The 21,316-nt window shown below is 43.1% G+C and overlaps 1 protein-coding gene across 1 annotated transcript in view; it reads left to right on the top strand.

Moving 5' to 3' along the window:
- The first annotated feature begins 2,023 nt into the window (after positions 1–2,023).
- maml1 (mastermind-like transcriptional coactivator 1) overlaps positions 2,024–21,316 on the top strand; it is a 97,405-nt gene continuing 78,112 nt past the window's right edge. The window contains exon 1 of the mRNA XM_059990690.1: positions 2,024–2,695. Coding sequence (XP_059846673.1) covers positions 2,294–2,695 — 402 coding nt within the window. The 5' untranslated portion in view covers positions 2,024–2,293. The remainder of the gene's footprint in view (positions 2,696–21,316) is intronic.

Here is a 21,316-nt window from a genome sequence, read left to right as displayed (position 1 = left end):
CTTGCCTGCAAATCTTTGGAAATTCACAGGAGAATGGATAAACTCTACAGACAATGGTGGGAATCGAACCCTGACACAGGTGCTGTAACTCTTATGCTGCCTTGCCAGCCTACCAGATCTGTCCATAACTAATCTAGGCCAGGATGCTATCCTCAATTCAATATACTAATTTTGTTTAATAAACTTGTTCCTGGTGGTCATAAAAACATAGCACAAAAAAACCTATCAGACATATTTGTCTGTCATGAATTCAAATTGACCACAATCACTTAAAAATACTGTTTGTCAAGTATAGTTTCTCTTTTGAAAAATCATGTTGACTGCCTTTATTTTCTAAATTTGCTGTCTCCCCCCTTAAATGATATGGTTGAATTTGTAATCTTCCAGTCTGTGGGAAGTATTTTAAAATCTATGGAATTCTGAGGATACAACTAGAGCATCGTTTGTTATTCTGTGCTAATAATCTCTCAAATGCTAATTTTTCACTAGTATTTTAGCGTCTCTCCCATTTCCTTATCTCACAATATAATTTGTGTAATACTGCAGAGTCCCACAATAACTTTAATCTTTGCCTCTACCTCTACTTAGGAGCAGTATCAGGCAAGTATGGTCCACCGTTCCATTATGGCTGATTTATTATCCCGCTCAACCCCATTGTCCCCATAACCTTTGACATCCAGACTAATCAAGAACCTATTAACCTCCGCTTTAAATATACGCAATGACTTGGCTCCGCAGCTGTCAGTGGCAATGAATTCCACAGATTCACCACCGTCTGGCTGAAGAAATTACTCACCGTCTCTGTTCTCAGGGACGATTTTCTATTCTTGATCATACACTCTCCCACTATAGGAAACGTATCCATGACCACCCTATCTAGGCCTTTTAATATTTGGTAGGTTTTAATGAGATTCCTTCCTCTCTCTTCCCCCCCCCCAAAAAAATTCTGAACTCCAGCGACTCCCTGACCTACTCCTTTGTGTTCCAGCTAACACCAGGAGAAGTGTTCCCAGCACCTCTCTTTGGGAAGTCCACTTTCCTCGCCCAAACCAGTCTTTCATTCCTATTTCCTGCTAGTGTCCAACTCTCATTTCCAAACTTAGGCAAACTTTATCAAATGCGTCATGGAAAGCATATTGAATCCATTGGTTAAGGTCCGACCCGGCAATTTTTTTATATAGGGAGGAAGGGTTGGGCTGGATCTGGATTTAAACAATTAAAAACAAACTTTGAATTCGCTTCCGTGACTTCGGCAAACCTAACTTTAAAACAACTTGTGTCCCCGCGGTGATTGGCCCAACGCGTGTAGATATTCGTTTGCCAATTGGTCAGTCCTGATGTCGCTCATTGACGTCAGGAGAGCCCACAAATGGGGCCCAATGAATCGGACATGAAAAGCTTTAAGTCTCTAATCAACTTTGTGACAATTTGAAGGAATGTAACTGGAATGTAAAGTCTAGTGATCATTATGAGCTGAACTTTAAATTTCCATTTCGGAAAGACATACCGCCAGATATACGCTATGATTGGGCGCTCGTTCATTCGAATCTACCAATAATTTGACCTCAAACAAGAGAAAAATCGATAGATGTTGAAAGTCCGAGCAACACACAAAATGCTGAAGGAACTCAGCAGGCCAGGCAGCATCCATTGGAAAAGAGTACAGTCGACGTTTCGGGCCGAGACCCTTCTTCAGACCTGATTGGTTCTGCTTCTTGTCGTTCAACTCCGAGCGCTCGACCGAATGGGCAGCAGCCGCTCAGCAATCCCAAGCGGATTGGCTGAAACCTGTCAGCTCCCCCTCTGAGTGATCGATCAAACTGTCACTCAACTTTGTCGAGAGGCGGGGTTTGGTAGCTATCGGGCATATCTTGAAAATCCCATTGACTTGGCTCTTTTCCACCCCCGCCCCATCAAATGAGGAGGCTTCAACACCCACTTCCTTCCCACCGATTGGTCTGGGGGTCCGTCCGTTGGAAAGCGGACCCGCCTGTTACGTGCCGCGATTGGCTGGCGCGCCCCGTCAATCATTAGCGTAGGCGACTGTCCGTCGAGATGATGGTCAGAGGGTAGAGAGGAAAAAAAATGGAGAGAAGTCCGAGCGAAGAGTTTACTGGTTGACGGGCAGCGGCGGCGGTTTGTTCGGTGACGGGCTCGCGGCGGCCGGTGGATGAGCGGCGGTGCCCGCTCCTCCTCCTCCTCTCTCCGGTTACCCTGAGGGGCGTGAGAGCGGGGTCGGGGGGGAGGCCAGCGAGTGGCGCCGCGGGGCCCTCGGGACCTCAGGCCTCGGACCATGGCCGAGTTCGTGGTGCCTCGGCACAGCGCCGTGGTGGAGCGGCTCCGCAAACGGATCGAGCTGTTCCGCCGCCACCACTCGGCCTGTGAGTCGCGCTACGAGCGGGCCTCGGCCGAGCGCCTGGAGCTGGAGCGGCAGCACAGCCTGGCGCTGCACCAGCGCTGCCTGCAGACCAAGAGCAAGCGGGTGGCCAAGCAGCGGCCTCCGCCTCAGCCGCCGGCCGCCCCGGCCCCGGCCCCTACTTCGAATCAGGCCCCAGCGACAGCCCCGGTCCCGTCGCAGCATGAACCGCAGCCCGCCTTCAGGAATAGCTCCGGACCTGCGGCCACCGGTACAGACGCTGACCACCAGCCCGGAGTTACAGCCGCCGACCAGAGCCGGACCAGTACCCTACAGGCGGTGAGTAAGGAGCCAGCCTTCGGGCAATCCGGCGGTGTCTGCTTCTTCACGGGTCTCCAACTCGGTCAACCACGGTCTCCCGAAACCTGTCGGACTGGAACTTCTCCATCCACAGATTGCGTGATTAAATGGGTCTTAACTTCTTTATGTGTGTCGCTAAGTTGTCACTTAAAAAGTTTGTTACTCAACACGAGGTAGATTCATAACTTAGTACTAAAGTTTAAAACTTGTTGTGTTATAATCAAAATCTATATCTTGTTCTACAAAGAGTTTTATCAGAATAGCTTATAGCTTGTTTGACAGTCTAAGGTAACATTTAAATCTTGTCTGGGCAATCTATTCTTCGTCTAGTAAGTTGACCTTAAGTTTTAATTCAACTTTTGAAAGAATTATAATGATGGGTAACTTGTATTGAGCTGGCATAACTTAGAGTTGGTGGGCTATATGACCAGGTTAATAGTTGCGTGGGTATTTATAATGATCACTCTTTATAACTTGTTATTCAAACGTTTCTAAGGTTCATAAGTAATATTGAAATGTTTCTTATACAAATTTAGTAAGGGTTTCTATTTGGGTTTAAACTTATTGATGGTCAAAGATAACAGTTAACCAAGACTAATACAATTTATTCAAAGTCTAGTGGTTTAGATAGTTTTTAATTCAAGCATAACTTTTGAATAAGTTATACATTGAGCTAACTTGTATTGAGATGACACTAGTTAAAGTTGGTAGACCACAAGAGCAAGTTAATAGTTTTGCAGCATATTGTGGATGTATTTATAACTAGTTTTAAATGATACTGAGGCATTTTTGAATTGTATCCTTTATAGAATTTTATAGAACAGACCATTTAGTCTATTGTGCCTTTTGACAACTGTCCAAATAATCTTTTTTTCAAGTGCCCCCTGCTGCTTTAATTTTAGTTTGCTTCTTAATGTTGCTATTAAGTTTGCCTCTTCCATCCATTCAGGCAATACATTCCAGATAATTTGAAGTAAATAGTTTTATTTTAAATTTGTAGATGTCTAGATGAGGACATCAAAACAGTAGTTACTTTCTACAGCAGTTTCCACCTGTGAATTTCACTTTGTATGTGTTGGAGTCACTCAAATTGCAATGAAGTAATTATCAGAAATCTGCTTTAGTGCTGTTGGCTAATAAATAAATATCAGGCAGGTAATCAGAGTTCTCCCATAACTCTTCAGAACACTAGTTCCTCCAGGGATAAGGCAGATTAATGATACAGCATGGACTAGATGGGCTAAATGGCCTGTTTATGTGCTGTAGTGTTCTATGACTTTGCCAAGAGTTATTCTGTGTCTACCTTAGAAGTCAGTGCAGCACTTTATAGAAAGAGGACTTCTAATGTTGTGTTTGTATTGAATTCTGAAGCAGTAGTGCTACTTACTCGATCACAGCTTCACTAGGGTAGGGATAAACTGGTTATTACCTACTGCAAGGCAAGCTATTGTGAGCAGTTTTGAAATCCATTTCTAAGAAGTACTGAAGTACTGTCATTGGAGAAGCTCCAGAGGAGGATGAACCCAGGAATGAAAGGGTTAATGTCTGAGGGAAAATTTGGCTCTGGACCTGTACTTGTTGGGGGGGGGGGGGGGGGGGAGAGAATCTCATTGAAGCCTACCAAGTATTGAAAGGCCTAGATAGAGTGGACATGGCAAGGATATTTCTCTTAGTGAGAAAGTGTAGAACTAGAGGGCACAGTTTCAGAATACAGGAGCATCCCTTTGGAACAGAGGTGAGGAATTTCTTTACCCAGAGGGTGGTGAACATTCGGAATTCATTGCCACAGACGGCTATGGAGGCCAAGTCACTGGGTATAAATAAAGTGGGGGTTCTTGGTAAGTCAGGGCATGAAAGGTTAAGGGGAGAAGTCAGGGAAATGGGGTTGAGAGGGATAATAAATCAGCCATGATGGAATGAATGGTGGAGCAAACTTAATGGACCGAATGGCCTAATTCTGCTCCTAGATCTTCTGGTCTAAGGTTTACATAAGGAAGCTATTTGACCCTCTTGCGTGTTGTATTGGAGTTATTTAGACCCAGTCTGTTTACCATATCTTCCAGACAAATATCTATCGAACTAGAGGGACTACTGTCTAAGCACATGGTTAACAATCTGGAATGTGGTGATTGATACATTGGAGGCAGCAGTGTCAGAAGCACATTTCCAAAGAACTGTGTCAGGGTCTCTGGAGTGATATAATCAAAACAGGCCTGTCGGTCCAACCCATCAATACTGACCAAGATGTCTATCCAAGCTTGTTCCATCTGTTTGGCCAAAGTTCCTCTAAGCTGTTCTGTCCATGTACATGTTGGTTGTCTGACATATTTGACAGTCTAACAGAGTTTTTAAAGTGGAAAACCTGTTAAATTGAGGAAGTTCCACTCTCTCGACCTGGGAAGTTTTGAGTGCCATCATAATTGGGGTCGTCTTTGGTTTCAGTGGGTGAACATGATTTTGCCTGTGCTTTGTCATGCCCTTTGCTCTTCACCAAGTATTGCAGAACTACCTTCCTGGCCGTTGGACCTCACTGTTGATCTCATTGCCCAGCCTACCACAGCTGACTTCACATGCTAGGACAGACATGTTCCTAACTTATTGGGGTAGGAGGCCCACTGGCTACCCTCACTTGGCTTAGCCTGCCTGTTGAAGCAGTGGGCTGAGATGTGGCTGCTGTTGCAAGTAAACAGCCACTTGGAGCCCCAGGGTCCATTGGGGACCAAAGATGAGTGAGCTGCCCTGGAATGGACGTGACAAACCCCTTCCTGGACTCCCCAACTCGATACACCCTAAACTTAAATACAAAGAGCACTGAATAAATACTTGGAGGAAATATTAACAGGGTTGTGCAGGAAGAGTAGGGCTAATTAAAAGCCACAGCTCATGTGAAAGTTTATAACTCTTGATTTCAGTCATTAAAACAGAGGCTATATTAGCAGGCTTATGAGACCCTCCATTACTCGGGGTTGACCATGGATGTTGTGTCCCAGCTGTCTATGTGATACACAAGCCAGGGCAGTACAATATGGAGAGCAAGCTGTTGCCCATGTCGCAGGCTCCCCTTCTCCACACAACTTAATTCAAAGGGACAGCCAAGACCAATACATTTTGACAACAGCGGTGTTGCAGGAGTTGCCGGTCAGTATTGCCTTAGGGGTTCCAGCTCCAGAATTTTCCTCAGGGTTTACTCTCGAAGCCTTCCCCATGACTGGGTATAGCTGCCATCTGCCTTTTCCCCTTCTCCTGTCTATAGTAGCTAAGCCACACCTGAAAACCAGGAGCTAAATTTGGTTGTCAGAGGCTGTTTGAAGTATATGCCATTGGGGGCATTTAAAGGGGAGTAGGAATTTATCCCCACAAGCCCCCTCCCCCATCGGGCTACATCAACCTTATTGAACCTAGCAAGCTTAGTGATGGATAAACCCCTGGGTGGCCTGTAGAAGATGCAAGGTAGGAAATTGCAAGGACTAAGACAGACTCTTGAATCTTCACATCTTCACTGGCCACGTGAGTTGCCAGATTATTGAAAGACAGCAAAGTGGTACCTTGATTAAAGAAGTTCAGAGTTCAATTCTGGCATCATCTATGAAGTCTGTAAGGAGTCTGTACCCCATGGAATGGTTGTGTTGCCTCTGGTTTCCTCCTACAGTCCAAAGATGTACTGGTTTGTAGGTTAATTGGTCATTCATTGTAAACTGTCCTGTAATTTGGCTTGAGTTAAATCAGTGGGTTCAAAGTGGCTCAAAGAGCTGTCCACGCTCTATCTCAATCAGTAAATAACAGCAGCAATAAGCCAAGTAATTACAAACCAACAAATCTAATTCATGGGTGCGGAAGATATTAGAAAGAATTTAAATCAATTAATTTGCATGTGAAAAGGCAGAAAATATGTATGTTGGCTTTTTGATTGGGGGGGGGGTCTGACCAACTTAATTGAAATTTTCAAAGAGGTAAGAGAAAAAATATTGTTGAGGATGTGGGAGCTAATGTTGTCTATGTAGACATCAGTAAGGCTTCCCACATGGGAAGATTGTTCCAAGACAGGAAAATTGGTCTGAAATTGGCTTGGTAATAGAAGCTAGAGGGAAGCTTTTTCTTGTGATTGAAAGCACTGGTGTTGTACCGTAAGGACCAGTGCTGGACTTTTACCCTTTTGAAGTCAAATTTGGAATATTGTGTTCCGCTTTGGTCACCCTGTTATAGAAAGATGATTAATATTAAGTACAAAGGAGATTTACTGGAATGTTGCCAGGACTCAGGTGACTGTTACTTAGAGAGATTGAGCAGGTTGGGACTTTCATTGCAAATGAGTGGTGATTTTATAAAGGCGTATAAAATCACAAGGGGCATAGATAGGCCTTTTTCCCATTTATGGCAAACAATAACTAGAAGACTGGTGTAGGGTGAGAGGGTTGAGATTTAATAGGAATCTGAGATGCAACATTTTCATTCAGAGTGGTGAATATATGGAGCAAGCTGCCAGAGGAAGTAGTTGAGGCAGGTACAATAGCAACATGTTAAAGGTAACTGAAAAGTACATGGATAGGAAAGGGTTGAGCTCAGATAGACATCTTGGTATGGACCACTTAGGCTGAAGGAGAACGCTAACTATATAACTCCACATTCATATTATTATATGGATTAAGGTTAGTGGGTTTGCAGGTGACATGAGAATTGTTATTGTTGGTATTGATGATATTCATCAGTTGGCAAGATGGGCAGGGCAATGGCAAATGGAATTTAATCCTGTGACCTGTGTGATGCATTTTGGAATGACAGTACAGGTCAGATATATACAAGGAGTGTAGGGCCATGTAGGTACAGTAAAACTTCGCTATCTGACTTTCAGATATTTCCATAGTTCCTTGAGTCTCAATGGTGCCATTGTCCTTGCACTGTCCTCAATCTCACCAGGAAAATTTATAAAATTAATTTTAATTGTCATTCAACCATGTACGAATATCCATGAATCCAGCCAAATGAAACAGTGTTCCTCCGGAGACAAGATTCAAACCACAGTACCAACAGTCATACATAGCATAAGGCTCATATAGCAGATATAATATCATAATAAGCATACTGTACAGTCACACAAAAATGTAGTCCAAGTCTCTGAGTCCATGAATGTTGCAGCAGTCTGCAGTCAAGACGATACAGCTTGTCTCTGCCAAGCGAACACTGGAGGGCAGCACTCACTCCAGCATGGGCACCACACCGTCTCTGGTACCAACTCCCAATGCCTCTCTCCTGGATGGCTGCAAGCAGGCAACACCACAGCTTGAGGCTTAGTCCTTGCTATGACCGAGGCCATACTGCTACCCTGCCATTTGCCAATAAACCAGTAAACCAGAATTATTTATATAACTTTATAAATTGTGTATGTAGGCAGAAGTGATTGTTTTAATTAGCGGTGTGATTATTAATTTAATTGGTTAAGCACAACATTGTAGGCTGAAGGGCCTGTTCGTGTGCAGTACATTTCTGTGTAGCGTCTAAAAAATTGTGTTGAGATATTAAAAATAAATATCTGGAAAATCTGCCAGTCCGATTTCACCAAGGTAGATACGTGCATTCTGGATTGTCAGTTGCATGATAATGAGAAAAGTAGGAACTCTGTATATGAGAATTGCTGAAGGCGGAAAAGAAATAGATGAGCCAGGAACCAAAGCATTTGAGATACTTGTTGCCTTTAGCTGGGACATCAGGGAGGTAATTCTACAATTTCATTAAATAAACATTAGGTCATAGCTGCAGTACTCTATCAGTACTGGTCAGTGTACAAGGAAGGTTGTGATTGTACTGGTGCAATTAGATACTAGTTTTGTTTCACATGTGTACACTGTGAAATACATCATTTTGAGTCAAAGACCAACACTGTCCAAGGATGTGCTGGTGGCAGCCTGTCACCGTGCTTCTGGCACCAACATAGCGTATCTACAACATACGTCTTTGGAATGTGGGAGGAAACCCATGCTGTCAGGCAGAACGTACAAACTCCTTGCAGACAGCAATTGACTCCTGATCTTGTATCTGGTGTTGTAAAGCACTACACTAACCTCTATGGTACAGAGGAGATTTACTGGAGTATTTACCAGAGGGACTCAGGATAGGGCTGATTGTTAAAAAGCAAAGTTAGTGTACTGTCCAGAAGGGCAGGCAGATGATAGGACAACATTGCAGCCAGCAGGTTGAGTATGAGTGGATTAGGGGTGCAGAATCAAAAAGGGTAGCAAACACAGTACTCATCAATGCACGAAGTATAAGAAATAAGGTGGATGTTCTTGTTGCAATTCTACAAATGGTTGGTATGATGTTGTGGCCATCACCGAATCATGGCTGAAGGACGGTTGTAGTTGGGAGGTGAATGTCCAAGGTTACACATTGTATCAGACCAATATTAAGATAGGCAAGAGGGGGTGGCATTGTTCTGCTGGTTAAAAAAAATGGCATCAAATCAGTAGAAAGATGTGACATTGGATCAGAAGATGTTGAATCCTTGTGGGTTGAGTTTAGAAACTGCAAGGGTAAAAGGACCCTGATGGCAGTTATATACAGGCCTCCCAACAGTAGCTGGGATGTGGACAGAGATTACAACAGGAACTAGAAAAGGCATGGCAAAAGGACATTGTTATGATAGTCGTGGGAGATTTCAGCATGTAGGTCGATTGGCAAAATCAGGTTGGAGATGGATCTCGAGAGAGTGAGTTTGTTTAATGCCTAGGAGGTGGATTTTTAGAGCAAGTTTGTTGAGCCTACTGGGGGATCAGCTATACTGGTTTGGCTGTTATGTAAGGAACCAGAGGGGATGAGAGACCTTAAGGTAGAAGAACCCATAGGAGGCAGTGATCACCATATGATTCAGTTCAACTTGAAATTTAATAGGGAGATAGTAAAGCCTGATGTAACTGTATTTCAGTGGAGTAAAGGAAATTACAGTGGTATGAGAGAGGAGTTGGCGAAAGTAAATTGGAAGCAGATGCTGGCAGGGATGACAACAGAGCAGCAATGGTATGAGTTTCTGGGGGGAAAAAATGAGGAAGGTGCAAGATAGATGTATTCCAAAAAGAAAGGAAATCCTCAGATGGTAAAATAGTACAACCGTGGCTGACAAGGGAAGAGAGGACATACAACAAAGCATTAATTAGTGGGAAGATAAAGGATTGGGAAGCTTTTAAAACCCTACAAAGAGCAACTAAAGGAATCATTAGGAAGGAAAAGATGAAATATGAAAACAAGCTAACAAATAATATCGAAGTGTATAGTAAAAAGCTTTTTCAAGTTATATAAAAATTAAAAGGGAGCTGAGAGTGGATATAGGACTGCTAGAAAATGAGGCAGGAGAAATAATAACGGGGACCAAGGAGATGGCAAATGAACTAAATATTTTGCATCATTCTTCACTGTGGAAGACACTAGCTGTATGCCTGATGTTGTGTGTGAAGGAAGAGAAGTGGGTGCAGATACTATTACAAGAGAGAAGGTGTTCAAAAAGCTGAAAGACCTAAGGGTACACAAGTCACCCAGACCAGGTGAATTGTACCCTAGGGTTCAGAAAGAGGTTGTGGGATAGATTGTGGAGGCAATGATCTTTCAAAAATCATTGGTGGAGGAAGGCAGCAGAAAGGAAATGATAGACCAGTTAGCCTGACCTCAGTGGTTGGGAAAATGTCAGAGTCATTTGTTAAGGGTAAGGTTATGGAGTACTTGGAGACTCAGGACAAGATAGGACAAAGTCAGCATGGTTTCCTCATGGGAAAATATTCCCTGATGAATCTTTTGAAATTCTTTGAGGAGATTACAAGTAGGATAGATAAGGGGGATGCAGTGGATGATGGATATTTGGACTTTCAGAAAGCCTTTGATAAGGTGCCACACATGAGACTGCTTACCACGTTAAGAGCCTATGGTATTACAGGAAAGTTACTAGCATGGATAGAGCATTGGCTGATTGGTAGGAGGCAGTGATTGGAAATTAAAGAATCCTTTTCTGGTGTTCCGCAGCTGTCGGTGTTGGGACCCTGTATATCAATGATTTAGATGATGGAAAAGATGGCTTTGTTGCCAAGTTTGCAGATGATATGGTGGAGGGGCAGGTAGTGTTGTGGAAACAGGTAGGATGCAGGAGGACTTAGACAGATTAGGAGAATGGACAAGAGTGGCAAATGAAATACAATGTTGGAAAATGCATGATCGTACACCTTGGTAGTAGAAATAAATGTGCAGAATGGGGAGAAAATTGAACAATTTGAGATGCAAAGGACTTGGGAGTCCTTGTGCATTACACCTAAAGGTTAACTTGCAGGTAGAGTTGGTGCTGAGGAAGACAAATGCAATGTTAGCATTTATTTCAATACACGACCAGGGATGTGATCCTGAGGCTCTATGAGGCACTGGTGAGGCCTCAGCTTGAGTATTGTGAATGATTTTGGGCTCCTCATCCAAGAAAAGGTGTGCTGGCATTGGAGAGAGTTCACAAGAATAATTCTGGGAATGAAAGGGTTATCATTCAAAATACGTTTGATAGATCTGGGTCTGTATTCGCTGGAATTTAGAAAGATGAGGAAATGTTGAAAGGCCTAGACAGAATAGATATGGAAAGGATGTTTCCCATGGTGGGGAAGTCTAGGACAAGAGGATACAGCCTTGGTGTAGAGGGGTGTCCATTTAAAACAGATGTGGAGAAATTCCTTTAGCCAGGGGTTGGAGGCCAGGTCATTGGTATATTTAAGTAGAGCTTGCTAGATTCTTGATTGGGCATGACATCAAAGGGTTACAGGGTGAAGGCCAAGGAGTGGAGCTAAGGAGGGAAAAAAGAATCAGCTGTGTTTGAATGGCGGAGCAGACTCAATGGGCCAAATGCCCTAATTCTGTCACTATGTCTCATGGTCGAAGGGGTGGGTTATCTATTGATTTGGAAAACAGTTTCAGCAGACACATGACTGAGGTGTATGAAGATATGAAAAGCCAGATAGAGTGAATACTGAGAAACCTTTCTCCATGCAGGAGGTCGATTACAGCTGATCATTTAATACCATCATCTCCTCTAAACTAGTCAGTAAACTCCAAGACCTGGGTCTCGGTACCACTTTGTGCAGTTGGATCCTGAATTTCCTCACTTGCAGACCCCAGTCAGTTCAGATTGCCAAAAACATCTCCTCCACAATCTCCATCAGCACAGGTGCACCACAAGGCTATGTGCTTAGCCCTCTGCTCTACTCACTTTTAAAGATTTAAAAATAGGTATTATTTATCACATATATCAAAACATACAGTGAAATGTGTCTTTTGCATTAAACCAAAATGACGAGGGTTGTGCTGGGCAGACTGCAAATGTGCCTTCATACTTCTATTGTCAATATAGCATGCCCTCAATTTACTAACCCATATCCTAATCTTTGGACTGTGGGAGGAAACTGGGGCAACATGTGGTCACAGGAAGAATGTACAGGCTGCAGCAGGAATCCATGGCACTGTAATACCGTTTACAGTAACCACTAAGCTTCCGTGCCTTCCGGTTTGCAATCTCAAGTGCAGTGTCAGGATGATGGAGGAAGATACTTTGATACTTTTGGAAGAGGACAGCGAGGCTTGAGAGGAAGTGCGGCGGCGGCCACTTTCAAATTGTCCAATTGCTTCTCAGATCGGAGTTCTGAGAGGCGGGACTGCGCAGGCGCGTGAAGGAGGCCCGGGAGGGAGGGAAGATATATAAAGAACGCCGCTTTAAGAAGCGGGCAGCGGAGTAAGCCGGGCGCAGAGTGTAGGGCTTGGGCTCAGAGGGCTTAGGTGGAAGAGGGCACAGTAGGCTTATCTTTTAGTTCTTGTATTTTCAGTTATTTGGGAGTATGAGTGTGAGAGCAGCTTGTTGTTCTCGGTGTCGAATGTGGGAGATCATGGAGTCTCCGAGCCTACCGGACGTCCACATCTGCGCCAGGTGCGCCGAACTGCAGCTCCTGAGGGACCGAGTTAGGGAACTGGAGCTGCAGCTCGATGACCTTCGCCTGGTCAGGGAGAGTGAGGAGGTGATAGAGAGGAGTTACAGGCAGGTGGTCACTCCAGGGCCACAGGAAGCAGATAGGTGGGTCACGGTCAGGAAGGGGAAGAGGCGGGTACTAGAGAGTACCCCAGTGGCTGTACCCCTTGACAATAAGTACTCATGTTTGAGTACTGTTGAGGGGGACAGCCTACCTGGCGGGAGTGACAGTGGCCGAGCCTACGGCACAGAGGACGGCCCTGTAGCTCAGAAGGGTAGGGTTAGAAGAAAGAGGTCCATAGTAATAGGGGACTCAATAGTCAGGGGCTCAGACAGGCGTTTCTGTGGAGGTGACCGGGAGTCCCGGATGGTAATTTGCCTCCCTGGTGCCAGGGTTCGGGACGTTTCTGATCATGTCCAAGATATCCTGAAGTGGGAGGGTGAAGAGCCAGAGGTCGTGGTACATGTAGGTACCAATGACATAGGAAGGAAAGGGGAAGAGGTCCTGAAACGAGAGTATAGGGAGTTAGGAATGCAGTTAAGAAGAAGGACCGCAAAGGTAGTAATCTCGGGATTACTGCCTGTGCCACGCGACAGTGAGAGTAGGAATAGAATTAGGTGGAGGATGAATGCATGGCTGTGGGATTGGAGGGGGCAGGGATTCAAGTTTCTGGATCATTGGGACCTCTTCTGGGGCAGGAGTGACCTGTTCAAGAAGGACGGGTTACACTTGAATCGTGGGGGGACCAATATCCTAGCGGGGAGGTTTGCTAGGGCTACAGGGCGGACTTTAAACTAGTAAGATGGGGGGGGCGGGAGACTATGGGAGAGGAGGTTAGTTCACCAGTGGAGCAAGTAAATAGACAGTGTGTGAGGGAGGAAAGGCAGGTGATGGAGAAGGGATGCGCTCAGCCTGAAGATGTAGGGGAGAAGAAAGAAAAGGATAATAAATTTGAATGCATTGTTAGGGATGGAAAGAGAGGAGGAGATGGAGAGTATCTTAAATGTATCTATTTTAATGCTAGGAGCATTGTAAGAAAGGTGGATGAGCTTAAAGCGTGGATTGATACCTGGAATTATGATGTTGTAGCTATTAATGAAACATGGTTGCAGGAAGGGTGATTGGCAACTAAATATTCCTGGATTTAGTTGCTTCAGGTGTGATAGAGTAGGAGGGGCCAGAGGAGGAGGTGTTGCATTGCTTGTCCGAGATAATCTTATGGCGGTGCTTTGGAAGGATAGATTAGAGAGCTCCTCTAGGGAGGCCATTTGGGTGGAATTGAAGAATGGGAAAGGTGCAGTAACACTGATAGGAGTGTATTATAGGCCACCTAATGGGGCGCGTGAGTTGGAAGAGCAAATGTGTAAGGAGATAGCAGATATTTGTAATAAACACAAGGTGGTGATTGTGGGAGATTTTAATTTTCCACACGTAGACTGGGAAGCTCATTCTGTAAAAGGGCTGGATGGTTTAGAGTTTGTGAAATGTGTGCAGGATAGTTTTTTGCAACAATACATAGAAGTACCGACTAGAGATGGGGCAGTGTTGGATCTCCTGTTAGGGAATGCGATAGGTCAGCTGACAGATGTATGTGTTGGGGAGCACTTCGGGTCCAGTGATCACAATAGCATTAGCTTCAATATAATTATGGAGAAGGACAGGACTGGACCTAGAGTTGAGATTTTTGATTGGAGAAAGGCTAACTTTGAGGGGATGCAAAGGGATTTAGAGAGAGTGGATTGGGTCAAGTTGTTTTATGGGAAGGATGTAATAGAGAAATGGAGGTCATTTAAGGGTGAAATTATGAGGGTACAGAATCTTTATGTTCCTGTTAGGGTGAAAGGAAAGGTTAAAGGTTTGAGAGCACCATGGTTTTCAAGGGATATTAGAAATTTGGTTCAGAAAAAGAGGGATGTCTACAATAGATATAGGCAGCATGGAGTAAAGGAATTGCTCAAGGAATATAAAGAATGTAAAAGGAATCTTAAGAAAGAGATTAGAAAAGCTAAAAGAAGATACGAGGTTGGTTTGGCAAATAAGGTGAAAGTAAATCCGAAAGGTTTCTACAGTTATATTAAAAGCAAGAGGATAGTGAGGGATAAAATTGGCCCCTTAGAGAATCAGAGTGGTCAGCTATGTGTGGAACCGAAGGAGATGGGAGAGATTTTGAATGATTTCTTCTCTTCGGTATTCACTAAGGAGAAGGATATTGAATTGTCTAAGGTGTGGGAAACAAATAAGGAAGTTATGGAACCTATGACAATTAGAGGTGGAGGTACTGGGGCTTTTAAGAAATTTAAAAGTGGATAAATCTCCGGGTCCTGACAGGATATTCCCCAGGACCTTGAGGGAAGTTTGTGTAGAAATAGCAGGAGCTCTGACGGAGATCTTTAATATGTCATTAGAAACGGGGATTGTGCCGGAGGATTGGCGTATTGCTCATGTGGTTCCATTGTTTAAAAAGGGTTCTAGAAGGAAGCCTAGCAATTATAGACCTGTCAGTTTGACATCAGTGGTGGGTAAATTAATGGTAAGTATTCTTAGAGATAGTATTTATAATTATCTGGATAGATGGGATCTGATTAGAAGTAGCAAGCATGGATTTGTGCGTGGAAGGTCATGTTTGACAAACCTTATTGAATTTTTTGAAGAAGTTACGAGGAATGTTGACGAGGGTAAGGCAGTGGATGTAGTCTATATGGACTTCAGCAAAGCCTTTGACAAAGTTCCACATGGAAGGTTAGTTAAGAAGGTTCAGTCGTTAGGTATTAATGCTGGAGTAATAAAATGGATTCAACAGTGGCTAGATGGGAGATGCCAGAGAGTAGTGGTGGATAATTGTTTATCGGGATGGAGGCCGGTGACTAGCGGGGTGCCTCAGGGATCTGTTTTGGGCCCAATGTTGTTTGTAATATACATAAATGATCTGGATGATGGGGTGGTAAATTGGATTAGCAAGTTTGCCGATGATACTAAGGTAGGAGGTGTTGTGGATAATGAGGTGGATTTTCAAAGCTTGCAGGGAGATTTATGTCGGTTAGAAGAATGGGCTGAACGTTGGCAGATGGAGTTTAATGCTGAGAAGTGTGAGGTTCTACATTTTGGCAGGAATAATCCAAATAGAACATACAGAGTAAATGATAGGGCATTGAGGAATGCAGAGGAACAGAGAGATCTAGGAATAACTGTGCATAGTTCCCTGAAAGTGGAGTCTCATGTAGACAGGGTGGTGAAGAGGGCTTTTGGAACGCTGGCTTTATAAATCAAAGCATTGAGTACAGAAGTTGGGATGTAATGCTAAAGTTGTACAAGGCATTGGTAAGGCCAAATTTGGAATATTGTGTGCAGTTCTGGTCACCGAATTATAGGAAAGATATCAATAAATTAGAGTGCAGAGACGATTTACTAGGATGTTACCTGGGTTTCAGCAATTAAGTTACAGAGAAAGGTTGAACAAGTTAGGTCTCTATTCATTGGAGCGTAGAAGGTTGAGGGGGGATTTGATCGAGGTATTTAAAATTTTGAGAGGGATAGATAGAGTTGATGTGAACAGGCTGTTTCCATTGAGAGTAGGGGAGATTCAAACTAGAGGACATGATTTGAGAGTTAGGGGGCAGAAGTTTAAGGGAAACACGAGGGGGTATTTCTTTACTCAAAGAGTGATAGCTGTGTGGAATGAGCTTCCTGTAGAAGTAGTAGAGGCCAGTTCAGTTGTGTCATTTAAGGTAAAATTGGTTAGGTATATGGACAGGAAAGGAGTGGAGGGTTATGGGCTGAGTGCAGGTAGGTGGGACTAGGTGAGATTAAGGGTTCGGCACGGACTAGGAGGGCCAAGATGGCCTGTTTCCGTGCTGTGATTGTTATATGATAGTATTTAAGTATCTGGTTAAGTACTAGAATTGCCAAAACATAGAAGGCTGTGGACTTGTACTGGTAAATGGGGTTAATATATCAGAAATGAGTTTATCACTGGCATATATCGTGAAATGTTATTTTGTGCCAGCTGTACAGTGCAATACATAAAAAAACTATGAATTACAATAAGTGTGTATCTGTGTATATTATTTGTATACAAAAACCCCATCACCCAGGACATGCCCTCCTCAGCATTTCAGGTACAGTTTCTTCCCCTCCACCTGATTTTTGACTGGCCAATGAACCCATGAACATTTCCTCAGTATATTTCCACTCTCTTTGTGCACTATTTATTTAATTTTTGTTTATACTTAATTACTTATACCAGTGATATTAAATCTGATTCTGAATTAAATAAGTAGTTCAGAAACGGGAAAGAAAATAATGAGATCGTGTCATGGGTTCATTGTCCATTCAGGCAAAATACAGACAAGTACTTGATTATTGGCATTGATGGAGTGAGCCACGGGGCCTACTTCTACACTGTATGATTCTATAATATTTTGTGGAACAAGATGTTTCCAGTCTTTTCTTAAAAATAGGCCCATTTTGAATTATCCTCGTCTCAGGTTTTGTCTTCTCTCAATCAAGATTTTAAGTGGTTTTGGAAATGTATTAGAAACATTGCTTGGATTTCTTCACTCCTGTGAAGGTAATCTACAGATTCTTGACTTGTAGTCACTCATACATATGAATGAGCTCCCAAAGATATTCGTTCATTATGTGCCATGTTGTATGACGTGGGTAATCATAGTGTTTCCTTGACTGTGATTGTTCTTGGCAAATTTTTCTATTAAGTGGTTTGCTATTGCCGCCTTCTGGACAATGTCTTTACGAACGGGCGACCCCAACCATTATCAAAAGCTCTTCAAGAGGTTGTCTGCCTGGCATCCATGGTCGCATAACCAGGACTTGTAATGTGCACTGGCTGCTTACACGACCATCCACCACCTGCTTCCATGCCTTCATGAGACCCTGATCGAGGGGCTAAGCAGGTGCTACACCTTGCCCAAGGATGACCTGCTGACTAGCAGAGGGAAGGACTGCCTTACACATGAGATGTTACTCCTCCAACCTGAGTGTGGCCTCATCATGGCAGTAGACGAGGTCATGAACTGACATGTTGGAGTGGGAAGTCGAATTGAAATGGGTGGCCATTGGCAGAGCCCACCTTTTGCAGCGGACAGAGTGAAGGTGCTCGATGAAATCCCCCCCAATGTGCATTGGATCTCAGTGGAGGAGAGCATACTGAGAACTGTAGGGGCTTGCTGACAGTGATGCAACTGAGTTGCTTCCCCCAAAAGTGTTACTGACTGTATTGGTACATAGACTTTGTTTAGTGGTCAGTTTTCATCAACTTATTGAGGTTGGGTATGATGAAAATGTTCTTTGTTCTTAGACCATCCTTGTATTGACCTTCAATGAAAGCTGTCCGTGAATGGGTGTAAACTCTGTTTACTTAATGCAGTTTTGGAATACCACTTTGTGCTGTGATGTGCCTTTTTGATAGGAATGCAAAGGTTTAAAAGGTACGTGAATGACAAATTCTTCTTGCAGAGGATGGTGCATGTATGGAATGAGCTGTCAGAGAAAGTCATTGAGGCAAGTGCACTAACAATGGTGTGGTAGTGTAGAGGCTAGTGTAACAATATTACAGCAGTAGTGACCAGGGTTCAATTCTACTGCTGTCTGCTAGGAGCTTGTATTTTGCTCTGCGACTGTGTAGATTTCCTCTAGGTGCTGTGGTTTCCTCCCACAGACTAGAGACACAGATCAGTTTCTATTAAGTTGTGAGTATGTTGTGTTGGTGCCGGACAGTGGTGACGCTTGCAGACTGCCCTCCAGCACATCTTAGGCTTGGGTTGTTACAAACTGTATGCTTAAATGTCCACATGACGAAGCTGACTTTTAATCTTATCTTTAAGTTCTAATTGAGTGTGGAATCACGTAATTATTTTTTCGTCTGGATTTAAAGTAAATAATTTGTGTTTAAGTTCATGTCTGTCTAGTGTTCCAAGGCAGTTATGTTAATTAGTGACTGAGATGAAATAATTTCCTTGTTGAAGAGAGCCTCAGTAATTTTCTGATGGACTGTAATTCTGCTTTGATGTTTTACTCCCATAACCATGTATTTGCAAGAGAAGGGTATAGACAGTTGATAGAGATAGAAACAGACAGTTGTTACGTGCTGACATACGTGTGTGTGTGTGTGTGTGTGTGTGTGTGTATGTGTGTCTTATTTGATGCAAGTTGTACAGTTAAATCGATGAATCTAATGGATTTATACCAATCAGTAGATCCTGTAGGTAATTTGGATTTGTGTATATTGTTATGGTGTTAGAGATGCTCTTGTAAATAGTCCAGTACTCCTAACAGATTATTCTATAGGTCAAAAATCAAAGTAAATTTATTATCAAATCACATACATGCCACCATTAACAAAATGCTGGAGGATCTCAGCAGGTCAAGTGAATAAACAGTCGATGTGAGTGTTTCAGCCTGAAGCATGGACTGTTTATTCTTCTCCCTAGATGCTGTCTGACTTGCTGAGTCTTGTGTGTATTGCTGTGGGTTTCCAGCATCTGCAGAATCTCTTATCATACTTTCCTGAGATTCATTTTCTTGGAGTCATTCACAGATAAAATAAAACACAGTAGGACCAATGAGAAAACTGCACACAGACTGACAAAACAACTGATGTGCGAAAGAAAACAAACTGCAAATACAAAAAAAAATTAAGAATAAGTAAGTAAATAATTCTGTGAACATGAGTTGTAGAGTCCTTGAAAATGAGTCTGTATGTTGTGATATCAGTTCAGGGTTGAGGTGAGTGAAGTTATCCTTGATGGTTCAGGAGTAATAACTGTTCCTGAATCTGGTGGTATGAGATCTAAGACATAATAATATTTCATGCCAGTAGATCAAACTTGAGGTTCACTATCAAAGTCAGTGAAATGGTCATGAACAAAATACTCTACAACCTACAACTCACCTTCAACAGGACTGGAGGAATAAAAGTCATGAGTAAGAAGGGAGGGGAGGAAAAAAACAAAAGGTGATAGGTGAAACTGGGTGGGCGGAAGGGATGAAGTAAAGAGCTGGAAAGGTGATTGGAGGAAAGTATAGAGAAGATGTCAGAGATAGTTTTTTTTTAACACAGTGATGAATACATGGAAAGCATTGCCGGTGTGACATTACAGGTCCACCCTGTATTTCTGTGGACTGTGGGAGGAAACAGGAGCACCTGGGGAAAACTTGTTCCACATGGAGGACATACAGAGACTCCTTGCAGAACAGCAGTGGAATTGAATTCTGGAACGCCCGTTCAATTGGCGTTATTCTAATTGCAGCGTTACCGTGGATAAAATAAAGATGGAGGACCGTGTGCATGGGAAAGGGTTCAGGAGTTCCCCACTTGGGATCCACATACCCCTTGGTTAATTGTTGGGGTCCATGGTATAAAAAAAGGTTGGGAACCCCTGGGTTAGATTGCTCTTGGTGTAGGTTCTGGGCAAATGACCTAATTCTGCTCCTGTGCCCTTTGGTAAAAGTTCGGGACAACATCATGGGCCAAAGGGCTTGTACTGTTCTATGTTGTGAAGTAAACTACTGTGGCTATTGTAAGTCTGAAGAACATGTCAGTACTGGGAATGCTCACTGGGACAGCAGCACCTGGGGGAGAATTTTGGAGTCTGATGAAATGTTGATTCTTTGTTGATTGAGCTGCAAAGTAAATGTGCTTGTTTAAGGTATCTACATTAGAATGGACTTACATTGGTTCACTTAAATTTAGATGTAACAAAAATCATGTTTTTTTCTTGGTTGCAAGATCAGAAAGTCATTTGGTGTATTTAAGACAGATAGTTCTTGATTGGTAAGAGGAGGGTGGGTTAAGGGTTACAGGAAAGGTGGTTGGGGGAAAGAAATCAGCCATCATAAAATGATGGAACGGACTCGAGTCATGAGATTCTGCAGTTGCTAGAAATCTTAAGCAACATGCACATAATGCTGGAGTAACTCAGCAGGTCAGACTGCATCTATGGAGGGAAAGAAACATTCCCTTTCATCACTGCTCCTCCACCCACCCACTTCCTCCTCATCTGATAGCTTGTACTCCTCCTCTTCCTCTGGCTTCTGCCCCCTGCCTTTCCAGTCCAGATGAAGGGTTTCAGCCTAAAACATTGACTGCTTCTTTCCCACCAGCATTTTATGTGTATTGCTTGGAGCAACTCAATGGGCCAAATGGCCTAATTCTCTTATATCTTGCACTCATCATCCTCAGTAATCTAAACTAGAGGAACAGGATTACTGAATAAGAATTAGACAAACAGATCCTTACACTATGGGTTTTTCTTTGGAACCAGTTTACTCAGAAGTAGAAGCAAGTCATTCCAGAGGAGTTGCTCTGTTGGCTTTTTGAGGCGAGAATTTTTTTTGCCCATTGCGAAGTGCAAAGTGTATTATCAGAGTGTGTATATTACCATATACTACATTGTGGTTAATTTTCTTGCAAAGATTTACAGGAATGTAAATGTAATTGTAGTAGAAAGTAAAGGAATGCAAAAGAAAACTGCAAAAAAAATTCTGAGAGTATGAATTGTAAGAGTCCTTGATTTTAGAATCAGGTCAGTACTGTAATCTGAAGTTATGCATGGTTAAACAAAGGGTAACTTTTTAAAAGATTTTGCCTGTAGTCCAAGTACATTGCCATAAG

The sequence above is a fragment of the Hypanus sabinus genome, chromosome 15 (genome assembly GCF_030144855.1).
Source record: "Hypanus sabinus isolate sHypSab1 chromosome 15, sHypSab1.hap1, whole genome shotgun sequence".
In the NCBI taxonomy this organism is placed as follows: Eukaryota; Metazoa; Chordata; class Chondrichthyes; order Myliobatiformes; family Dasyatidae; genus Hypanus; species Hypanus sabinus.
The sequence above is the reverse complement of the archived record's forward strand: the minus strand, read 5'-3'. Positions and strand labels throughout refer to the sequence as shown.